The following is a 19,209-nucleotide window of genomic DNA, read 5'->3' as shown; positions in this document are numbered from 1 at the left end:
GCTCCAAGCCCAGAACTCGTGCTCATGTGGGCAGTCCCCAAGTGAGAGCTGCAAATCCCTCTCCGGGCAGCCTGCCCCACCAGCGGCTATTTTTATCAACATCAACATTGACATCTGTGGGCCCCAGGACACCTCAGTGAAGAATCAAAGACCATCTTTAACGAGCAAGAAATAACAGCCTGGATCAACATGACGCGGCCACACCCAGGGGACGGGCTGCCATTCCCTCCATTCAAGCTGGCGCCCTTCCCTGCCCCTCTGCAGCCCCTTCCCCCAGGGCCAGCCCTCCTCCTGCACTCTGACCCACCCCAGGGTATGGAGTTCTGGAAGGGGCAGCCCCAGGACTGCTCCCCAGCTGGCTCTGGGAAGGTCACAGGCCCGGCCCCAAAAGCCTCCATGACAGCAGGCTGCTATCCACACGAGGGTGGACCCCCTCAAGTTGGACTCTATAGGGAGTGGGGAACGTGAGGCACAGAGGTCCCCTCCCTGAGAGCCCACGGATCGCTGGCCCCTCGTGGTCACTGCACTGGTCTCCCTGAACCAGCTGAGTGCTGGGGTAGGTGCAGGTGGTCCTGACCCCACATCCAGTGTTCACGGCCCTGCTGGGGGCAGCTGGGAGAGGGAACGGTCATTGGTGGGCAAACACCAACCACGCCTGCAGCCGCTGCCAACCTGGGAGGATGCCCCCCACTATCAGCTTTGAGGGGCTATTGGGAGACCCCCCAGGGCACCCCATCAACCTGTACTGAAGCCTGTTCAAAGCACAGGTCACCCAGATCCTCCTCTATTTTACGCCCATATGCGTGAGCCCCATAGACTCCCACCAGCCCTGCCCCATCCTAGCCGGGTGGCCTCGGGTGTGCCACTGTCCCCAAGCTCCCCCGTTACAGACAGTGGTTCTGCGCCTTTGGCCCCCGCCATTCCCTTCACCTGAACGGTCCCCACAAGACAGCTCCTGCCCTTCCTCCCTGACTCCAGGCCTCCGCTGAGGCTTTCCTTGGGAAGGAACATATTTAAAACTGTACCTGTCCCCTGGGCACGCTCCGATCCCCTCATTCCCTGCTGTCTTCTTCGTGACCCTGGACACCATTCGACTTCCTCTATCTTCACTGTTTGTTTACGCCTCCCTCTGAGAGGGTGCAAGGCCCCAGGGAGAGCAGGTGAACAGCAGCAGACGACGAAGGCCCCCCCATCTTCACCCACCCCACGTGGTGGGCACCGTGTCCATCACCACCATACAGATGAGGAAACCGAGGCACATAGAAAGTGCGTGCCTAAGGCCACACAGCTAGTAAGTTTAGAGCTCTGGCTGACCTGGACAGCCAGGTGCCTGCTCCTGGATATGTGAGCCTGACAGTCCACGCAGCGTCTGCAGTGGAGGGGGGGTGGGAGGGGGTCTGGGGTGGCAGAGGCGACGCTTCTCTAGAGTGGTTGTGGGTGCCCTTCTAAGGAAAAAACGTCTGAGAAATGCTGTAGCTCCAGGAGGGTCTGGGGAGGGTGGTCCAGATGGGAGCAACAGGTGCACAGGCACCAGGCGGGAGTGAGCTTGCTGCACCCACACCCAGGGCATGGAGGAGCCACCATGCATTTCGGTGGGAGAGGGAGCGACTCGGATTTTGATGACCAGTTTCCTGGGCGGCAGGGAAGGGTCAGATTGAGAGCACCAGGAAGAGATGAGGGAGCAGCTGAGGACTCAGCAGCGGTCCCATGGGGACAGGGCAGTAAGAGCTGTTCGGGAGAGAGGAGTGGAGCGGCACTGGGTGGGCGTGCGCAAGGAGGGAGTGGGGAGGAGCCAGCTGGGTTCCCAGACTTCCAGGGCAGCACAGAGGTGGAGAGGGATTTTTTTTGCGGGGGGGATAATGAGTTCCATTCGGGACAAACTGTATTTGAGATGCTTTTGGGAACCCTGTTGAGGGGCAGCACTGGCCAAGTCAATTTGGGAGTCAACACGACACACAGGCGATGCTGGAGGCAGGCCATGGATCCGACCACCCCAGGAGAGAAGGGCCACAGGTTAGGACGTGTCGAAGCCAAGGGTTAGGAGACTGTGTGGTGGCCGGGGAGGCTGGAGTATCCCTACAGACACTACAGGGTCCCCTTCACTGAGGGCCTGGTCAGCTGTGCTACAGACAGGGAGTGGACAGCAGACAGGGCGTGTCCTTGCGTCTGTCCATGCTGCCCACAGAGGGAAGACAGAACTGGGAAAGTTTGTCCAGGAGTCAGGAAGAGGTAGGGGGCGGGGAAGGAGAGAGCTTCGGAGATGTGCCTGTCAGGTGGGGGATTCAGCAGCAGGACAGAGAGCAGCCATGCTGAAAAGCGTCATGGGAGGGGCGTCAGGTCCATCGGGAGAGACCAGAGCAGGCCCAGGTGGGAGTGGAGCCCATACTGCATGGCGGAGAAGAGCAGGCAAGTTTGGAGAAGGCGTGTCCAAGGTGAAAGGAGAACCAGACACAGGGCTGAAGGTCAAGGACAGAGGAGGCTGAAGCCTCACAGCAGGGTCAGGGGCTGAGGAACGACTGCGGACCAGCCCAGGCGATGTGGAGGGAGGACGTCATCCTGCCAAGGGCCAATGGGTGGCACGGTGGGCCAGGGCAAGGCGAGTAGGGTTAGAAGTAAATGGGGAGGGGTAGGGGCAGATGAGAGAGGAAGAAGCAGGCAGCAGAGCCAGCCCTGATGGGGCAGGAGGGTGGCAGCCTAGGGTACTTTGCCACAGAAGAGGCTGTGGGGCTGGAGGCATGGAGCAGTCTTCCCACCAGAAGGAGAGCGTGCCTCGTAAGCCCCAAGTCGAAGAGGGGCCTGGTCATGAGAGTCGTGCAAGGGTGGGTCACAGGCACTATGTTAGTGCCGTGCTGGCACCCACCACTTGCTTTCCTTCCTTTCAGCCTGGCTGAGTCCTCCTCATCCATCAAGTCCAGGTTCACCATCAGCTCCTCTACTCAGCCCACCCGACCTGGGAGAGGCCGGCACCCAACTCCAGCAAAGAGCTGGCCTGGAGTTGGCAGGGGAGGGTACTCGCTGGGCCTGACAGCTCACACACCACACCTGGCGCTGCCACCACGGGCCCTGGTGAGGCATGAGCTCCTCCACTCCTGGAAGGGGCAGGGCTGGGAGAGGGGCTTGGAGGGGCCTCAGCCTCGATTGGGAAACAAGGCAGCTGGGGCGACCAGGCGGCCTTCCTCAGCCACGTGGGGAAGCAACGGGCCGTGCTCCAGCTGCTGGGAGGAATGGGTTTTCAGTGCGTGTTCACCCCAGAGATTTCAGCGCACGCTCCTCTCCAGGAGGCTGAGCAGCAAATGCTCGCGGATCTGCGTAGGGAGCAGACACTGCGGGGGCAGGGGCCTCGAGAACCTCTGGAATCAGGGGTCAGCCTCGCAGGGCTGTGGTGCCTGCCTGGCCACTTCCATGAGAGCGCCAGCTCCCAAGAGGCCTGCAGGCACCCGCCTGCTCCCAGCTGCTCTGCTCCCGCATCCTCGCTCCCCGGAGGGGCAGGAAGCTCCTACAGCTCTGCTTTCCTCTTGCTCCCCTCAGTGACAGACACAAGAGCTGGTTCAAAGAGAAATCAGGACCAGCCCAAAGGCTGCAGAGCCCCTGGGCTCAGCCAGGATGGAGAACCTCTGTTCTTATGACAGAGACAGGGAAGCTGCCTCTCTGGGCTGCGCGAACCCTGCCGATGTCTGTGACCCTACAGACTCCATGCCAGGCGGAGAACTACCAGCTCTCAAACGTGGCAGAGCTCAGGGGATGTGGACACCTGGGGGCAGCAGCCCCCATGAACGAGAGTGCGTGTGGCCCGCACACGCCCACCCCACCTGCCCCGCATGAGGAGGAGAAAGGCCAAGGGGCTGGGACCCTCAACCCAGAGCCCACCAGCCTGGCTTCGTCTCATCAGGCAGGACCTGCAAGCCAGGGCCACCTGGAGGGAGCCCACCCCTCCGGCTTCCCAGCAGACCCTTCGGCAGGGGATGGGGGCCCCAGGGCGCAGTCCTCATCCCCCTCCAGCATTCTTACACAATGCCAGGGAACCCCAAGGCACCACATTCAGAGGCGACCTGGACGCCCAGGCAGCAGCCATGCTAAGGAGCTCTTAAAGGGGTCTATCTCTCTTGTCCTGTCTGCCCAGCCTCACCCCACAGGCCCTGGGAGTAGAGCCCAAAGGCCTCCTTGCTGGTTATGAGGTGTTCCTTCTCAAGGCCTCACCGGATCAGCCCTGCAGCCTGAGGTCACCGGTCCAGGCAGTGGCCAGGCCCGGCCCTACTCTGACCCCTACTGACAGGACAGGACTCATGCAGGCACAGATTCCCCCTGGAGGCCCAAGCACAGGGACCCTAGGGCTGCCTGGCAGGGAGGGGCCGCCGATCCAAGGACACGCACTCACCACCAGCTGGGGCACAGGCAGCGACCTGCCCTCCTGGCTCAGCGACACATAGGTGAAGAAGGCACTGGCGGCCCGGTAGCGCTTCTGAGAGCTGTCCACAACAGGGTCGGCGTCCACCAACACCTCGATCTCCATGGACTTATTGCTCGTGAAGGTCATGCGTCCTGAGATGGTGATGACGCAGCCTGTGGAGAAGGGAGGGGGTGGTCAGGGCGGCCTCCATCCCACGGCCGGGCGGGGGACACTGGCGTTTCTGTGGTCAGCAGGCAGACACGTGGTTAGGGGAAGCAGTGGCTTGGCTGACTACCAGATGTTCAAATAACAGAATATTAGAATGTGTCGTTAGTTGCCCATGAATGTTTATCTTTCTAGCGAGCAGGTTTATCTACGCTAAAATTCAGCACTGAAGGATTTTGGTGGCCATGGGTTTGAGCCCCCGCCCAGGCAGGCTCTTTCCTGGCCAGGAGTGGCAGCACCTGCCGAAAGGCTTCAGAGCCACTGTGCCCCCATGGGGGAGGCTGCAGACTGCCTTCCAGGAGCTCTGGGTGTCAGCTGGCTCTGCCTTTCCTTAGGTCAGGGTCAAATCTGCAACCTGCACTGTCCATTCATTGGCCTTGCTGGTGCCCACCGGAGCCATAGCTGCCCCACTACACTGCTCCAAGCACCAGGACAGAACCTTGTATCACCTTCCACAGCCACTCCCACCCTCAGGGGCTCCAGTGACACAGGGCAGCTGCCCGTGCCCCTTGGTGGGATTGAATCGTATGTGACTGCATGCCAAGCCTCCCTTCTGGCCCCACTGGTCTCACCCACGGGACCAAAGCTTCCTCCTCTGGGCTGCTGGATGCCACACCCCTTGGCCAGAGTCCTCCATGCTCAAAGCACCAGCCCCATTTCTCTGTGAATCATGACAAAGTCCAAAGTCACCAGTTCCCATACATTGTCCCTGTGTCCCTCTCTCCCCCTCAATCCTAACCAACCTCTCTGTACGCCCCACGCTCCCCGGGGCACGACAGTCCATCCTGGCAGAAGCTTCCTGACCCAGAGCTGCTCTTCTGCCTCCGCCACCCTCCCCGGCATGGGCTCCGTCCTCCTACCTGGCCTCAACATAATCCCTTAATCTCAGGGAGCTCAGCTCTTCCCTATAGGCAGGCATGAGACACCCTGCCTGGGGGATAGCTACAGGATGGAAGGACTCAAGCCAAGAGCTGACCTGGGGCCCCGTGAAGGTGTCACCATCGATGTCACTGGCCACCAGGCTGCAGAAACCCCCGGGGACTTCCGGGGCAAGTGCTGCCCTGCGGTCAGAATGCCCTCCCAGGTGGCCCAGCATGGCCTCTATTCTGGGCCAGGCTCAAGAAAATCCCTGCCTGACTCTGGCTGCTGGGACTTGCTCCCCAGGAAATATATCTGGCTTCAGGGACCTTTTAACGTGGCCTCTGGAACCCCCAGTGTCCTAGCTCCACCAAGACCAGCCTCACAAGGCAGGTTTAGAGACCCAGAGCGAGAAAGCGGCCAGGTGGAGGCTGTTGGAAGGCGGTTAGCAGGCCAGAGGCAAGAGTAGTTATTCCATGTTAAAAAGTATCAGAACGATCCATGCTACATTCAACTTCATACTTACAGGGAGCGCTTCGTGCCAGTGCTGGGAGAGGAGGAAGGAGCTGTGTGGTCAGCGCCAGCAGGCATTACGTGAGCTGTAAGGTACAGAGTCCCGTGCAAAGCGCCCGCAGTCACAAGACGCACCCCAGGAGGAGGGCAGGCCATGGGCCAGGCCCCAGCTAAGGAGCTAGAAGGTTCAACGGGTCAGACCTGAGGGTCTCCCAGCATCTCTGCCTCCTTCCTCACATGTCCAGCCCACATCCCTCACCAACAATCACGTATAACACTTGGGAGTCACAGGCCAAAAAGCAGGAACAAGCCCTTTCCATGAGCAGAAACCAACAAGAACTTCCCTGAGGCCACAGTGTCACACACGGGGGCCACCCATGAGCGTGGTACCTGGAGGAGGGTAGGTTCCAGGGGTCTTTGAACACTGGCTCTTAGTTTTGAGGAGCAACAGAAAATGTGTTTTTGTTTTTGAGATGGAGTCTCGTTCTATTGCCCAGGCTGAGTGCAGTGGTGCCATCATGGCTCACTGCAACCTCTGTCTCCCAGGTTTAAGCGACTATCATGCCTGTTACTTAAATAGCTGGGATTATAGGCGTGCACCACCATGCATGGCTGATTTTTATATCTTTTGTAGAGATGAGGTTTTGTCTTGTTGACCAGGCTGGTCTAGAACTCCTGGGCTCAAGTGAGCCAACTGCCTCGGCCTCCCAAATTGCTGGGATTATAATTAGGTGTGAGCCACTCCGCCCAGGCTCCAAAAACATGCTCTTGGTGTTGCCCATGAAGGACCCCCTTGGCCACCGCTGCCATGGCCAGATCCTGGCTGCTCATGGCTTAATTGCTGTGTTAGAAATCTGAAGAAACTCCTAACAGCAATCAACAACGACTTTAAACAACTAAGTAGGTTGATTATAAAAGCATGAGACGTAACAACAAAAAGAAGAGAATGCTGTCTGAGACAGCCTCTTGTGGTCCGTAATACAATTAACACTTCATAAATGTCAGGAAAATTTTCAATTACAACCAAAATCTGAGACTTTTCATCCTTCAGAGAGCAACATCATTATTCTAAACAAGACACAGGCTATAAGGTTGGCTAGCAGGACAAAGTAAGATACTTTAAAACTGGAAACCTAACTGGATATAGTGGCGCATGCCTGTGGTCCCAGCTACTCGGGAGGCTCAGGCGGGAGCATCGTTTGAGCCCAGGAGGTCGAGGTTGCCGTCAGCTGAGATCGCACCACTGCACTCTGGCCTCGGTGACAGAGCAAGACCCTGTCTCAGAAAAAAGAAAAAAACTGGAAACCTGATGTGGTCACTGGCTGGGACTTAATTTGAAACCTAGGGTTGACAGACGAATCACAAGTCCCAGTCACCAAGAGAGAGCCCAGAGTTTCCAGGGGCCCTGGCTTAGGGTATCCCATCTCCTAGACCCTGGGCTCAGAAGGCACATCCCACACATGACACCAAGGTCTCACAGGCAGCCTCTGGGAAGGGACTGTCCCAGGAGACCTCAGGGGGACCAGCTCCCACCCCCAGGGCTGTGTTCCTGTTCTAGCCCTTCCTGAAGAATTCCAGCTACAGACCAGGCGCAGTGGCTCACACCTGTAATCCCAGCACTCTGGGAGGCCGAGGCGGGCTCATCACTTGAGGTCAGGAGTTTGAGACCAGCCTGACCAACATGGTGAAACCCTGTCTCTATTTAAAATACAAAATTAGCTGGGCATGGTGGCACATGCCTGTAATCCCAGCTACTTGGGAGGCTGAGGCAACAGAATCGCCTAAACCCGGGAGGCGGAGGTTGCAGTGAGCTGAGATCATGCCATTGCACTCCAGCCTGGGCGACAAGAGCGAAACTCCATCTCAAAAAAAAAAAAAAAAGAAAGAATTCCAGCATTCCAGCTACAGGCACTTTGTCAACCCCAGGATGGCAGCTGAGGCGCACACCAAATCCTTTTCTCCGCCTCCTCCAGGTCACATGGAGGCCCCCCTGCAGCATCGAGGCCTCCCTGGGGATGGAGGTCCATCCAGGTGGGGTTGGGGTGATGAGTGACTGGCCTCAGCCTCTACAAGGGCCCCTAGCCTGCCCCCTGCTTTCCACACCCCACCAGAGTGGCCTTCTGTGAGCTCCCTGAAGCTCCTGGCCCCTGTGGCCTCTCCCTAGAAAAGCCCTCTTCCCATCCCCATCTGGTTCATCTTCTGCACCTCGGCTCAAGCATCCCTTCTCCAGGGAGCTGCCCAGGACGGCTCAGCCCCCTCCACCACACCCCCTCTAGAACTGTCCTCTGCTCCTGCAGAGCCAACGACCCCATTTGCATTGGCACACTTGTTGGCTTGTCTATTTCACTGTTGTCTGTCTGTCTCCATCTAGCCTGAAGTCCCATGAGGGCAGGGCTGGGCCCAGGGGGCCCAAAGTAGGTATCCAGTTGACAGGCTGGACCCCTCTGGGGACCCACGAGGGCTGGGGTGTGGGTCACATGTGGACACCAGGTCACCACAGACTCAAGCTGGCCAGAGCCCCATTAGAGCCCCAGGTTTGCATCCTCCTGAAGTGGATGCTGAGCAGCCCAGGATCAGGAGTGCCCAGGAGCATGGCCAGCAGCCCCTTCCAAGTCCTGCTGGCCGGTACTTCCTTCCAGTCTCAACTTCAGTGCCACTCCTGGGAGCAGCCTGGCCTGGAGCCCCACACCTGTCCACCTCCCTGCCTCCCTGCAAAAGTGTGGAGAGCCTGGGGGCAGTCACGTGCTGGCCGTCACCTGCCCACGGGGCAGCCCAGACTGGCTCCGCCCTTCCTGCCAATTCCTCCACGGCGCAGCCATGTGCTGTCATTCCTCCTACTGGGGCAGAGCCTGGATCATCCAGGCTGCCGGCCAAATCATGACCATGCCCACAGGTCCCTCCACCAAACATGGAGGCGGGTGAGGCTGGTCATGCATCAGAGAGCTGAAGACAGCGTGTCCAGGTGGCTCTCGGGAGCACTGAACCTGACAGGAAAGGCAGAGGCAGGGCCCCACAAGCACTGCCTGCAGACCTGGCGTGTCACACGGAGGTCAGGATGCTTCAGGATCTCCCAGCAATGAGGAGAGCTCAGGCCTCCTTCCCACAAAGTCTGCCTTGATTCAGCCCTCCCCCCAGGCATGAGAAGGGCAGGAAGGGGGGTCCACACCTGCCTTGTATACCAGTAGTGTCTGTCCATATCCTGTGGTGAACCTGGCACTAGGCAAAGTTGGGACATTGCGGGGCTCATCCGAGGAAGGGGAGAGAACCCCAAATCCACTTCCACGCACCTGTCTCAGAAACCACCAAAGCAAACACAACCCCAAGCAGTGCCAGTCCCTGCCATAACAAGGCAGCCAAGACTCGGAGGGCTCTGTGGGGGCAAAAAGACCTCTTGGTCCTGACAATCAGCCCTCGAGTGGAGGCGCTGCCTTGGGATGGCTCCACCACGTCACCCGCTCAAATGCACCTGCAGTCAAGGTGGCTGGGGTTTATTTAAAAGATGGGTGGGACCAGCTTGAGGTGAAAAATGATTAACCAAGAACAGAATCTCCCACTGAGCGGGGGATCAGTGCCCACCTAGGACAGGTGTGGGTGCTTCTTTAGTTCTGGGGAAGGCAGCCAGAAGGGGAGAGCCTGGTCCCCTCTGAGCCTCTGTAGCAGGAACAGCAGCCAGGGCCCTGATGAAGCCAGACATTCATGACAAAGTGTCTCATCAGGAAAGGCAAGGCTCTTCGAGGCCCTGGAGCAAATACCTGTCAAAGCCAGTCTCCAGAGGCTACGAAGCCATGCAGGAGGAGCCCTGAGTTCCACGGCTTTGGAGTCAGATGGGCCTGGGTTTAAATCCAGGCTTGGCCACTGAGCAGGGACAGGCCAGGAAACTGTACTGTGCCTCAGTTTCCTCATCTGCAAATGCTTTCCCCCTACACCCAGCTTCAGAGAATGCAAGGGAACAGCAGACCCAGCCACGACCCACTCACAGTGGCTCTCCTTCATCAGGGGCTCCACAGGCCACCTGGGCATTTTGGGGGTAACTTCCTCCACATTTTTGAAGGAGACACAGTCAACCCATGTGGTTCTATCCTTGCTCTGAGGCCATACTGATGTCAACTGCCCGCATTCATTATGCCACACGACAGGCCCAGGACAGTAACTTGGGGCCTGAGTGGGCCCCGGGGCACCGCTGGAGGGGCTTGCAGGGGGTAAAAGGAATCATACCACAAAGTAACAAGAAGCTAATTGTTTGTATTTTTAGTAGAGAAGGAGTTTCAGCATGTTAGCCAGGATAGTCTCGATCTCCTGACCTCGTGATCTGCCTGCCTTGGCCTCCCAAAGTGCTGGGATTACAGGCGTGAGCCACCGCGCCGGGCTTAACGATGCATTTTCAAGCTGCCTGAGAGCCAGGAGTTTCGGCACAAATGCACGGGGACCAGCTGCAGTCACTCCACAGTCCAGGGCAGGCCTCAAAGGTGGATGTAGCTGTGTGTGATCAATGAGAGTCGAGCTTCATCACTCACACTTGAGGCCCTGACGGGGCGGATGCCAGGTGGTGTTTAGGCCAGGTCATTGGGGACACCAAAGCATGGGCTCAGAGCTCTGGTCCCAGAGACCAGCTGCTGGGCCTGCCCTCCCAGCCCCACCTGGAACCAGCTCCATGGCCGTGAACAGCTTCCTTAACCCCTCAGAATTGCAGCTTCCAAATGGGAAAAACAAACAGAGATAGCGACAGTCCCTGTCTCACTGTGCTGTGTGAGAAGTAAATGGTATGAAGCACGTAGCACAATGCCTGGCATCAAGTGTGTCATATTAGGTATAGTTAAATATATCGGTGCCTGTAGTGGGCTGAATTGTGAATTACAGCCGCTTTCTGTTTTGAAGTAATTGTTGAGCCTGCCTGGAGTGGCACAGCCCGTGAGCGCTGGCAGGTACCCCAGCCTGACTCCCCCAGCAGACGGGCGTCTCTCCAGGGGCAGCAGCAGCCAGATTTCAGCAGTATGCCACGGATTTGGAAAAGAAAACAAAATTAAAAAAAAAAAAATAGCTGTTAGCAAGACTGAGAGGTTGCCAAGTGTTTCAGAGTTTAGGGAAAGCTCAGTGTTTATGCTCCAAAAAGAGCTGTGGCCACTAACTTTCGTAAGAAAAGCCTGGAAACAGTGAACTGACTTCGTATTTCTTATGTAACACATCCCAAGGCCTTTTCTACAAGACTCCTCATTTTTCACCCTAATACTGGAGATCGTTTCTCCCCAGGAAAACGTCAACTTTAGGTTTTCTCACCAAGGGCTTCCAAAACTATTACACTGAAGGCAACGATATAACTTTTTCACACCAGCTATCTCTGGGCATTTTAATGTCTCAACTGGAAAAAAAAAAATCCACACAGCAAGTGACCCCACAGCTCCCATTAGGGGCTCCACTGCTTGCCTGGGGGGCGGAGGCTCTCCCGCTCTGTGGGTGCTAGCAGGCTCCACGTGCCTTCCCCTATGCTGGTCCCCTGGGTGCGGGCTCCAGCCTGTCGTGGCCCTCGTGTCCCCAGCACCAACTCCATTGCTGGCCTGGGAACTCCACACGCTTTTGCTGGGTGGGCACTTCCCATTTCCCATGAGATCCAGTCGCACGGATGAAGCGGTCCTTCCTTCACCCCAACTGCCTGGTGAGAGTTTAACTTGCCACACACCTGCTAAGGACCCCGTAGGTGCTTGGCCAGGCTAGTTGGCACAAAGGTGTAAGGGGACAGCTATGACAAGTGGCAGCCTGTCCTAGCAGACCTGAAGTGCCAGCTGGAGGGGCTCGAGCTGAATGTGGCATGTCACGGGCAGCCATGGAGGCTGTGAGCAGAGGAACAGCAGGTCCCTGGCGTCAAAAGGCTGTGACAATGGAGGTGGTACTGGGTTGGGCTAGTGATGGGTGAGGGTAAAAGAGGTGGCCCTCTGTGGTCTAGGCAAGTATGGGGCATCCTGGAAGAGTCTGGTTCGTAAATGCCAAATTTGCAGCCAACAGAGCTGGGCCCATGGCAGGGTGGCAGTGGTCTCCGTGGCCGCTGGTGAGGCCTCTCCCAGCCACGACAGTGCCCCAAGTTCGTAAGTTCCTCCTAGGCACACACCCTTCGTGGCTGAAACTCAAAGTTATCTTCTGAACCCCTGGGCCAATGTCTGGATGAAGCAAAGCTGTCTGTGTAACTTCCTGACAGACACCCCACCCAAGTGAGGGCAAGCCATAGCCATGGGGCCTGGCACTTGGCCAATATCGCATAAAAGATCACTCTCCCAAGGAGGCAGTTGTTTTTTTTTTTTTTTTTTTTTTTTTTTTTTTTTTTTGAGACGGAGTCTCGCTGTGTCGCCCAGGCTGGAGTGCAGTGGCGCGATCTCAGCTCACTGCAAGCTCCGCCTCCCGGGCTCACGCCATTCTCCTGCCTCAGCCTCTGGAGTAGCTGGGACTAAAGGCGCCCACCACCACGCCTGGAGAATTTTTTTTTTTGTATTTTTAGTGGAGACGGGGTTTCACCGTGTTAGCCAGGATGATCTCGATCTCCTGACCTTGTGATCCACCCTCCTCAGCCTCCCAAAGTGCTGGGATTACAGGCGTAAGCCACTGCGCCCAGCCAAGGAGGCAGTTTTTCGGGAGGCTGAAAGAGAGAAAGCAAAGCACTTCCTGCGTTAAATCTGGAGAAGCCACCCCACAGGCCCGGCGTCTCCATTCCACATTCCCACTGTTTTCTGGTTATTTTATTTTTTTTGAGACGGAGTCTCGCTCTGTCGCCCAGGCTGGAGTGCAGTGACGCAATCTCAGCTCACTGCAACATCTGCCTCTCAGGTTCAAGCGATTCTCCTACCTCAGCCCCTCGAGTAGCTGGGATTATAGGCGTCTGCCACCACGCACGGCTAATTTTTGTATTTTTAGTAGAGACGGGGTTTCACCATGTTGGCCGGGCTGGTCTCAAACCCCTGACCTCAGGTGATCAGACTGCCTCGGCCTCCCAAAGCGCTGGGATTACAGGCGTGAGCCACCACGCTCAGCCTGTTTTTGTTTTTTAAATGGAGACAAGGTCTCACTCTGTCACCCAGGCTGAGTGCAGCGGCACAATCACGGCTCACACTGCAGCCTCTGCCTCCTGGGCTCATGTGATCCTCCTCCCTTAGCTTCCTGAGTAGCCCAGATAATTTTTAAATTTTTGTAGAGATGGGGTCTTACCATGTTGCCCAGGCTGGTCTCAAACTCCAGGGCTCAAGTGATTTTCCTGCCTCAGCCTCACAAAGTGTTGGAATTACAAGCGTAAGCCACTGTGACCAGCCTGTTTTTTTTTGTTTTTTGTTTTGTTTTGTTTTTAAAGAGACAGGGGTCTCACTGTGTTGCCTAGGCTGGTCTCGAACTCCTGGCTTAAGCAATCCTCCTACTTTAGCATCCTAAATAGCCAAAACTACAGGCTTGAGCCATTGTGCCCAGGCCCAGCTATTTTTCTAATAAAATATGCTGAAATGGGCAAATCAGAAAACCCCCTTCTTCCACCTGCTAAGACAGAATAATGTGCTCCCAAAAGATGCCCACACCCGAATCCACTGAACCTGTGACCTCATGTGGCAAAGGGGACTCTGCAGACATTGACTAAGTGACAGCCCTGGAGATGGGAAGATTGTTCTGGGGTACCCAGGTGGGCCTGATAGAATCACAGGGGTCCTATGAGAGGGAGGCAGGAGTGTCAGCACGAGCGGGGGAATGGGATGATGTTAGGAGAGGCTGGAGGATGGCCGGGACCATGAGCCGAGGAATGTGGGTGGCCTCAGAAGCTGGGAAAGGCGAGACATGGATTCTTCCCTCCAGCCTCCTGGTAGGATGCAGCCTGCAGACCTGCCTTAGACTTCTGACCTCCAAAATTACAGGAGAGTGAGTGCAGGCTATTTTAAGCTACTGTGTATGGAAATGTTACAGCAGCCCCAGGAAACTCACGGAGGCCCCATGACTGGCAACGGGTCTCAACTCCTGGGCTTTTCCCCACTGTGGCAGATCAGCCTGTGGGAGGTAGGGGGTTTCCTCCCAGGGGGACCAGTGGCCTCTCAGGGCTGCTCACATGAGGGGAAAGGGCTGTGAACGGCTGCCATGGCCCTGCCGTGCCCTCGGGCTCCAACCGCCTGGATGTGCCCAGTCTATCTGCAGGCACCTTTTCCATAAACGTATGATTTTAAAAGTAATCCTTATGTGGATTAAATTTATACTTGACGTAAGGTTAATACTAATACAATGCCCCAACACAAAGAACTGCAACCCTCGGTCTATGCGACTATTTCTTGTCATTACAACACCGCTGCCTTCTGGGGCTTATGGAGGAGACGTCACATCCGTTCTCACTTCTGACACTGACCCCCACTCCCTGTCATTTAGAGGAAAGGCCCTAGTCCTTCATCAGTAGCCCCTAGGCCTGCTAACTGTAGAGACTCTTATTTGGCTCTAGTGGGGCTGCTCTCCGGAGTCAGGGTCCGGAGCCAGCCCCCTGCCCGGCTGTATGACTGCTCTTCTCAAAAGTGGGGGGCCCCTGGGGGCCTGCTGGGGTCACTCTCCCTGCATTCCTCAGAGTGGCCCCTTCTCCAGGCTGACATCAATTTCACTGCTGGCTCTCACAAGGGCAGCTCCCACATCCACAGAGAGAGAGGCAGCTTGGGGCTGGTGAATCCCAGAGGGGATTTTACCAAGTTCATGATTTTATAAAAGTGGAAGTGAGCTAGTATCTACACGAGTTGAGCTTTAAGGAGACAAAGCATTTCTAGTGGGTCCCCAAACGATACATCTACTCACAACTTCAGAATGGGGCCTTATTGGAATAAAGGTCTTAGCAGGTATAATTAAGCAAAAGGTCTTGAGATGAGATCACCCCGGATTCTCCAGGTGTGTTCTAAATCCTATGACAAGTGTCCTTATAAGAGACAGAAGAGGAGAGACACACAGAGGAGGAGGGCTTGTGACCATAGAGACAGACCAGAGTGACGCAGCCACAAGCCAAGAAACGTCAAGGAACAGCTGCTGCTCCCAGAAGCTGGAAGAGGCGGGGACAGATCCTCCCCTGAAGACTTCAGAGGGACCTTGGCCCTGCTGACGCCTTGATTTCAGAATTCTGGCCTCTAGAACTAGGGGCGAACAGACGTCTGTTGTTCTGAGCCCACCAGAAAGCAACGCCACTTCTCTACAGTACAAAGCTCTGCCAGGCGCCACGTGCAACCCGAGATGAGGTTTCTGTGCCTGCCAGCAGCTCCCTGGGCTCTTAACATCGACTGGGACAGTCCACAATAATGTGTGCCCCCGCCCGGCAGGGCAGCAGGGTCTGGCCCTCGAGGCCTCCTTCATGGTATGGTCAAAGTGAGAGGCAGGTGTGGGGCTCGAGGGTGTACAGCGGCCCCAGCAGAGTCCATGAGAAAGTCACACCAGAACCGTGAGGCCAGCCCCCCGCGGTTTCTCACACACCCACCCAGTGTCACCCAGAACCCAGAGCCAGCAGGGGCCGTGCCTCCCTGCATGGCCTCGCTCTGTTTCCCTACCGAGGGGCAAGCGTGGGAGGCAGTGAGCTGATCTAAGGTGCAGCGTCCTAGAGGCAAGCATGATGACCCTGCTCTAACAACCCTGGCCACACTCGGCCAGCACAGCCCTCGCCTCCCTGCAAAGGACCTGGCAGGTGTGACAATCCTCTGGAAAACAACACACGACTGTGACAGCATTCAACGGCCCCTGGATGTGACAGCATCCAGTGGGCCCTGGAGGATGCTGGCATAGAAACAGGCCAGACTCCATGGTGCTATTTCAGTTTGGTCCAAATTCCTCTATACACAAAACAAGATGTCATCTAAGAAAACAACAGTCTTTCTGTTCCTGGTAAGGGGCCCAGTGTTTTACCCAGGAGGCCCCGGCCACAGCCGAGACGAGGTGGGGGCCTAGGCGGCCCACTGTCAGGCCCTGGGTGTGGCTCAGGACAGTGGGAATCAGGCGAGCCCACCCAGCCTGCCCTCACTGCGTGAAGGAAGCCAATCCAAGTGAATGTCCTGCCAGAAATTGTGGCTTCTGAAAATGAAGTCCCCCCGTTAGCCTTGTGGAAAGCCTTTGGCAAAGCAGCTCCTCGTCCGAGTTGCCCCAGATGTCTTCTAGATTGCTAAGTTAATTCCTGGAAAAAGCATTCGACCCGGACTGCAGTTCCTGGTTTTCCCTCAAAATTAATGATTCCTATTGACCAAGAACCACAACACACCTCCTAGCACTCTCCCTTAAAAGTTAATTCTGGTTGTACAAGGAGTTGAGGGTGGGGACTTTGTGTTTTTTTTTTTTTTTTTTTTTTTTTTTTTTTTTTTGCGACAGAGTCTTGCTCTGTTGCCCAGGCTGGAGTGTGGTGGTGTAATCTCGGCTCGCTGCAACCTCCACCTCCTGGGTTCAAGTGATTCTCATGCCTCATCCTCCCAAGTAGCTGGGTTTACAGGTGCCTGCCACAAGCCTGGCTAATTTTTGTGTTTTTAGTAGAGACAGGGTTTCACCATGTTGGCCAGGCTGGTCTCAAACTCCTGAGCTCAAATGATCCACCCACTTTGGCCTCTGAAAGTGCTGAGATTACAGGTGTGAGACACTGTGCCTGGCCGAGCTGGGGATTTTGGAGGGGAGGATCCCCCTTGAACGGCGTCCTCATTTCTAACAAAGCTTTGCCTTTTCATTCTTTGGGTGCTTCGCTGGGCTTTGTGCAGAGAACATCTGATGACTAGGCTGACATTTAGGAAACAGAGTGACCATCTTGGAAAGTCTATTTCTTTTTCTTTTTTTTTGAGATGGAGTCTCGCTCTGTCGCCCAGCCTGGAGTGCAGTGGCGTGATCTCGGCTCACTGCAAGCTCCACCTCCTGGGTTCACGCCATTCTCCTGCCTCAGCCTCCCGAGTAGCTGGGACTACAGGCACTCACCACCACGCCCGGCTAATTTTTTGTATTTTTAGTAGAGACGGGGTTTCACCGTGTTAACCAGGATGATCTCGATCTCCTGACCTCGTGATCCGCCAGCCTCGGCCTCCCAAAGTGCTGGGATTACAGGCGTGAGCCACCGCGCCCGGCCAGAAAGTCTATTTCTTTACTGATGGTTCTCCAAGGACACTCAGGGACAACTGAGCACAGCGAGTCCTATGGAATGCGCGTTTCCCACTATGGGCTGTGCATCCGTATTTCACAAGGTCACCCTAATCGTGATTTACCCAGGCAGGAGTCCTAGAAAAAATAGCATGGAATAAGATGTCACAGATTCTCCTGCAGGGTCAAGCACCACCACGCACCGCGCAGGCCTGTGGGGGACAAGCTAAAACACACAGGACCCACTTGTTTTGGGCATTCTAAAATGACATTGTGGTCTATGTTTGTGGCAAACATCTATTGGTCAAGAAAAGATTCTGAGTGAGCCGCTGTCTCTACCAAAAATAGGAAATACAAAAATTAGCTGGTTGTGGTGGTGCATGCCTGTAGTCCCGGCTACCTGGGAGGCTGAGGTGAGAGGATCACTTGAGCACGGAAGTGCAAGGCTACAGTGGGCAGGGATTACACCACTGTACTCCAGCCTGGGTGACAGAATAAGATCGTGTTGTGGAAAAAAAAAAAAGGATTCTGCAAATGGCGTCCAAAGTGGAAGAAAGCAATGCCAGAGACCTTCCTTCTCCTTACCACAAAGCATCCAAAATCCAGCATGTGCGAGCCTACCCTTCTCTCAGTAATTCCAGGGAGGGAGGCAGCCCTCCACCGTTCCAATCTTAGGTGCTTCTGCCCCAGTTCGGGGTCTCCGACTGCCAGGTCTCCCGGGGCCTGGGAGTCTGCCCCTACTCAGGCTCTGGTGGGCAGGAGCTGTGGCAAGGAGAGCCAAGCTTGCACTTTTTCCACTCTCGCTTCCCACGACAAGGGGCTGGTCTCAGCCAACAGCTCCTCCAACGAGCCGCTTTAATGAGGTGGTGTCCTCAGAATCAGCACCAGGCCCTGACGATGCTGACACCACCCTCGGCCTGCGAGGCAGTGCTGCTGCAGGGGGTGCACGGCCTCATCTTAGCAGACGTCACACTGACAAAAATCACCACGTGTCGCGTGCACTTCACTTTACTTCGGCAGAGAGCAGTCACGTAAGAAAACCATGGTGACCTCTGCTCATACAAACTGCAGAGGCCTGGCCTCTCAAGCTGGCACACATACCCCAGGGACAGCTGGCACCGTTTCCAGGCAGGGGCCAGGTGTCTGGGGTTGGATTTTTGTGGTGGAGAAAAACCACCCAATGCCAGTGCTGCCCTGGGTGGCGTGGGCAGGGCTGGCCAAGGGGGGGCTCCTGCGGGCTTTTCTGTACTGAGCCTGCCACTGCCTAAATCATGAATCATCAATTCCGCTCCCAAAATGAAATGTGCTGCCGTGAGGTTTGGTGTCCAGGGTCGTGGCAGCTGTAGGCACAGGACCTTCCCAGAGCTCTGTCTGTGGAGCGTTTTCAGAGGGTGAGTTTAGGCAGGTCTTTAGGAGGATAATGGCCCCGTCATATCTGAGTCAAAGATTTTACCAGATTGAAACATCAAGTCAATAAACAGCAAGGACAAAGCAAGAAACCTCAGCTTCCTGTTCCCTGTGTCAGATGGGCACACGCCAAGGCCTACGTGACCCTGGGTGTGAACAGAAAACAAACTGGTGCAGGGACCCAAGCAGCCGAGGGCCACTGCCTCCCTCGTCTTTGCCAGAAAAGTGGTTACCTTTTCTGATCTTGTCATGAAAATTAATGGCATCCACGGAAGCTGTGACGATGTTGGTCTTGCAGTGGCGTGCAGCCACGATCCCGGCGACCTCATCCATGAGCTTCATGGTCACACCTGCAGAGAAAGGGGCATGTGGTAGATGAGACACGGAGGCAGAGGAGACTATTTCACATCCTGGAAACAAGTTACAACTCAAGCCCTCCCCTCCCACTAGCCACCAGCAAGGGCCGCAGCCAGCAGGGGTGCAGGGTGCTCGGCCGCACGTGCTGTGGCTCACGTGCTACATGGGGCTTCCTCAGGAGATTTTGAAAAAAACAACCATGGCTGATATGCCAAGCCACTAACAAAACAGCCCTTTTCCTGTCCTCTACAGATATCACACCCTGCTGGGCAAGTTTTGTTACAATATCAACTGGGATGGCTACAATCCTAAAGTCACAGAACAGTACATGCTGGCGAGGATGTGGGGGAAACTGGAACCCTCCTCCACTGCCAGTGGGAGCCAAA

At 55.9% G+C, this 19,209-nt stretch overlaps 1 protein-coding gene across 3 annotated transcripts in view; it reads right to left on the bottom strand.

Moving 5' to 3' along the window:
* The window catches only part of ACOT7 (acyl-CoA thioesterase 7), a 126,743-nt gene that overhangs the window by 12,266 nt on the left and 95,268 nt on the right, over positions 1–19,209 (bottom strand). For all 3 annotated transcript variants that reach the window (XM_024230732.2, XM_009235677.3, NM_001132585.1), the window contains 2 exon segments: positions 18,700–18,816; positions 4,376–4,560 (listed from right to left, as the gene is read on the bottom strand). In XM_024230732.2, coding sequence (XP_024086500.1) covers positions 4,376–4,560; positions 18,700–18,816 — 302 coding nt within the window.

Source organism: Pongo abelii, chromosome 1 (genome assembly GCF_028885655.2).
Source record: "Pongo abelii isolate AG06213 chromosome 1, NHGRI_mPonAbe1-v2.0_pri, whole genome shotgun sequence".
Taxonomy (NCBI): domain Eukaryota; kingdom Metazoa; phylum Chordata; class Mammalia; order Primates; family Hominidae; genus Pongo; species Pongo abelii.
Note: the sequence above shows the minus strand (reverse complement) of the source record. Positions and strands in the feature narration are given on the sequence as shown.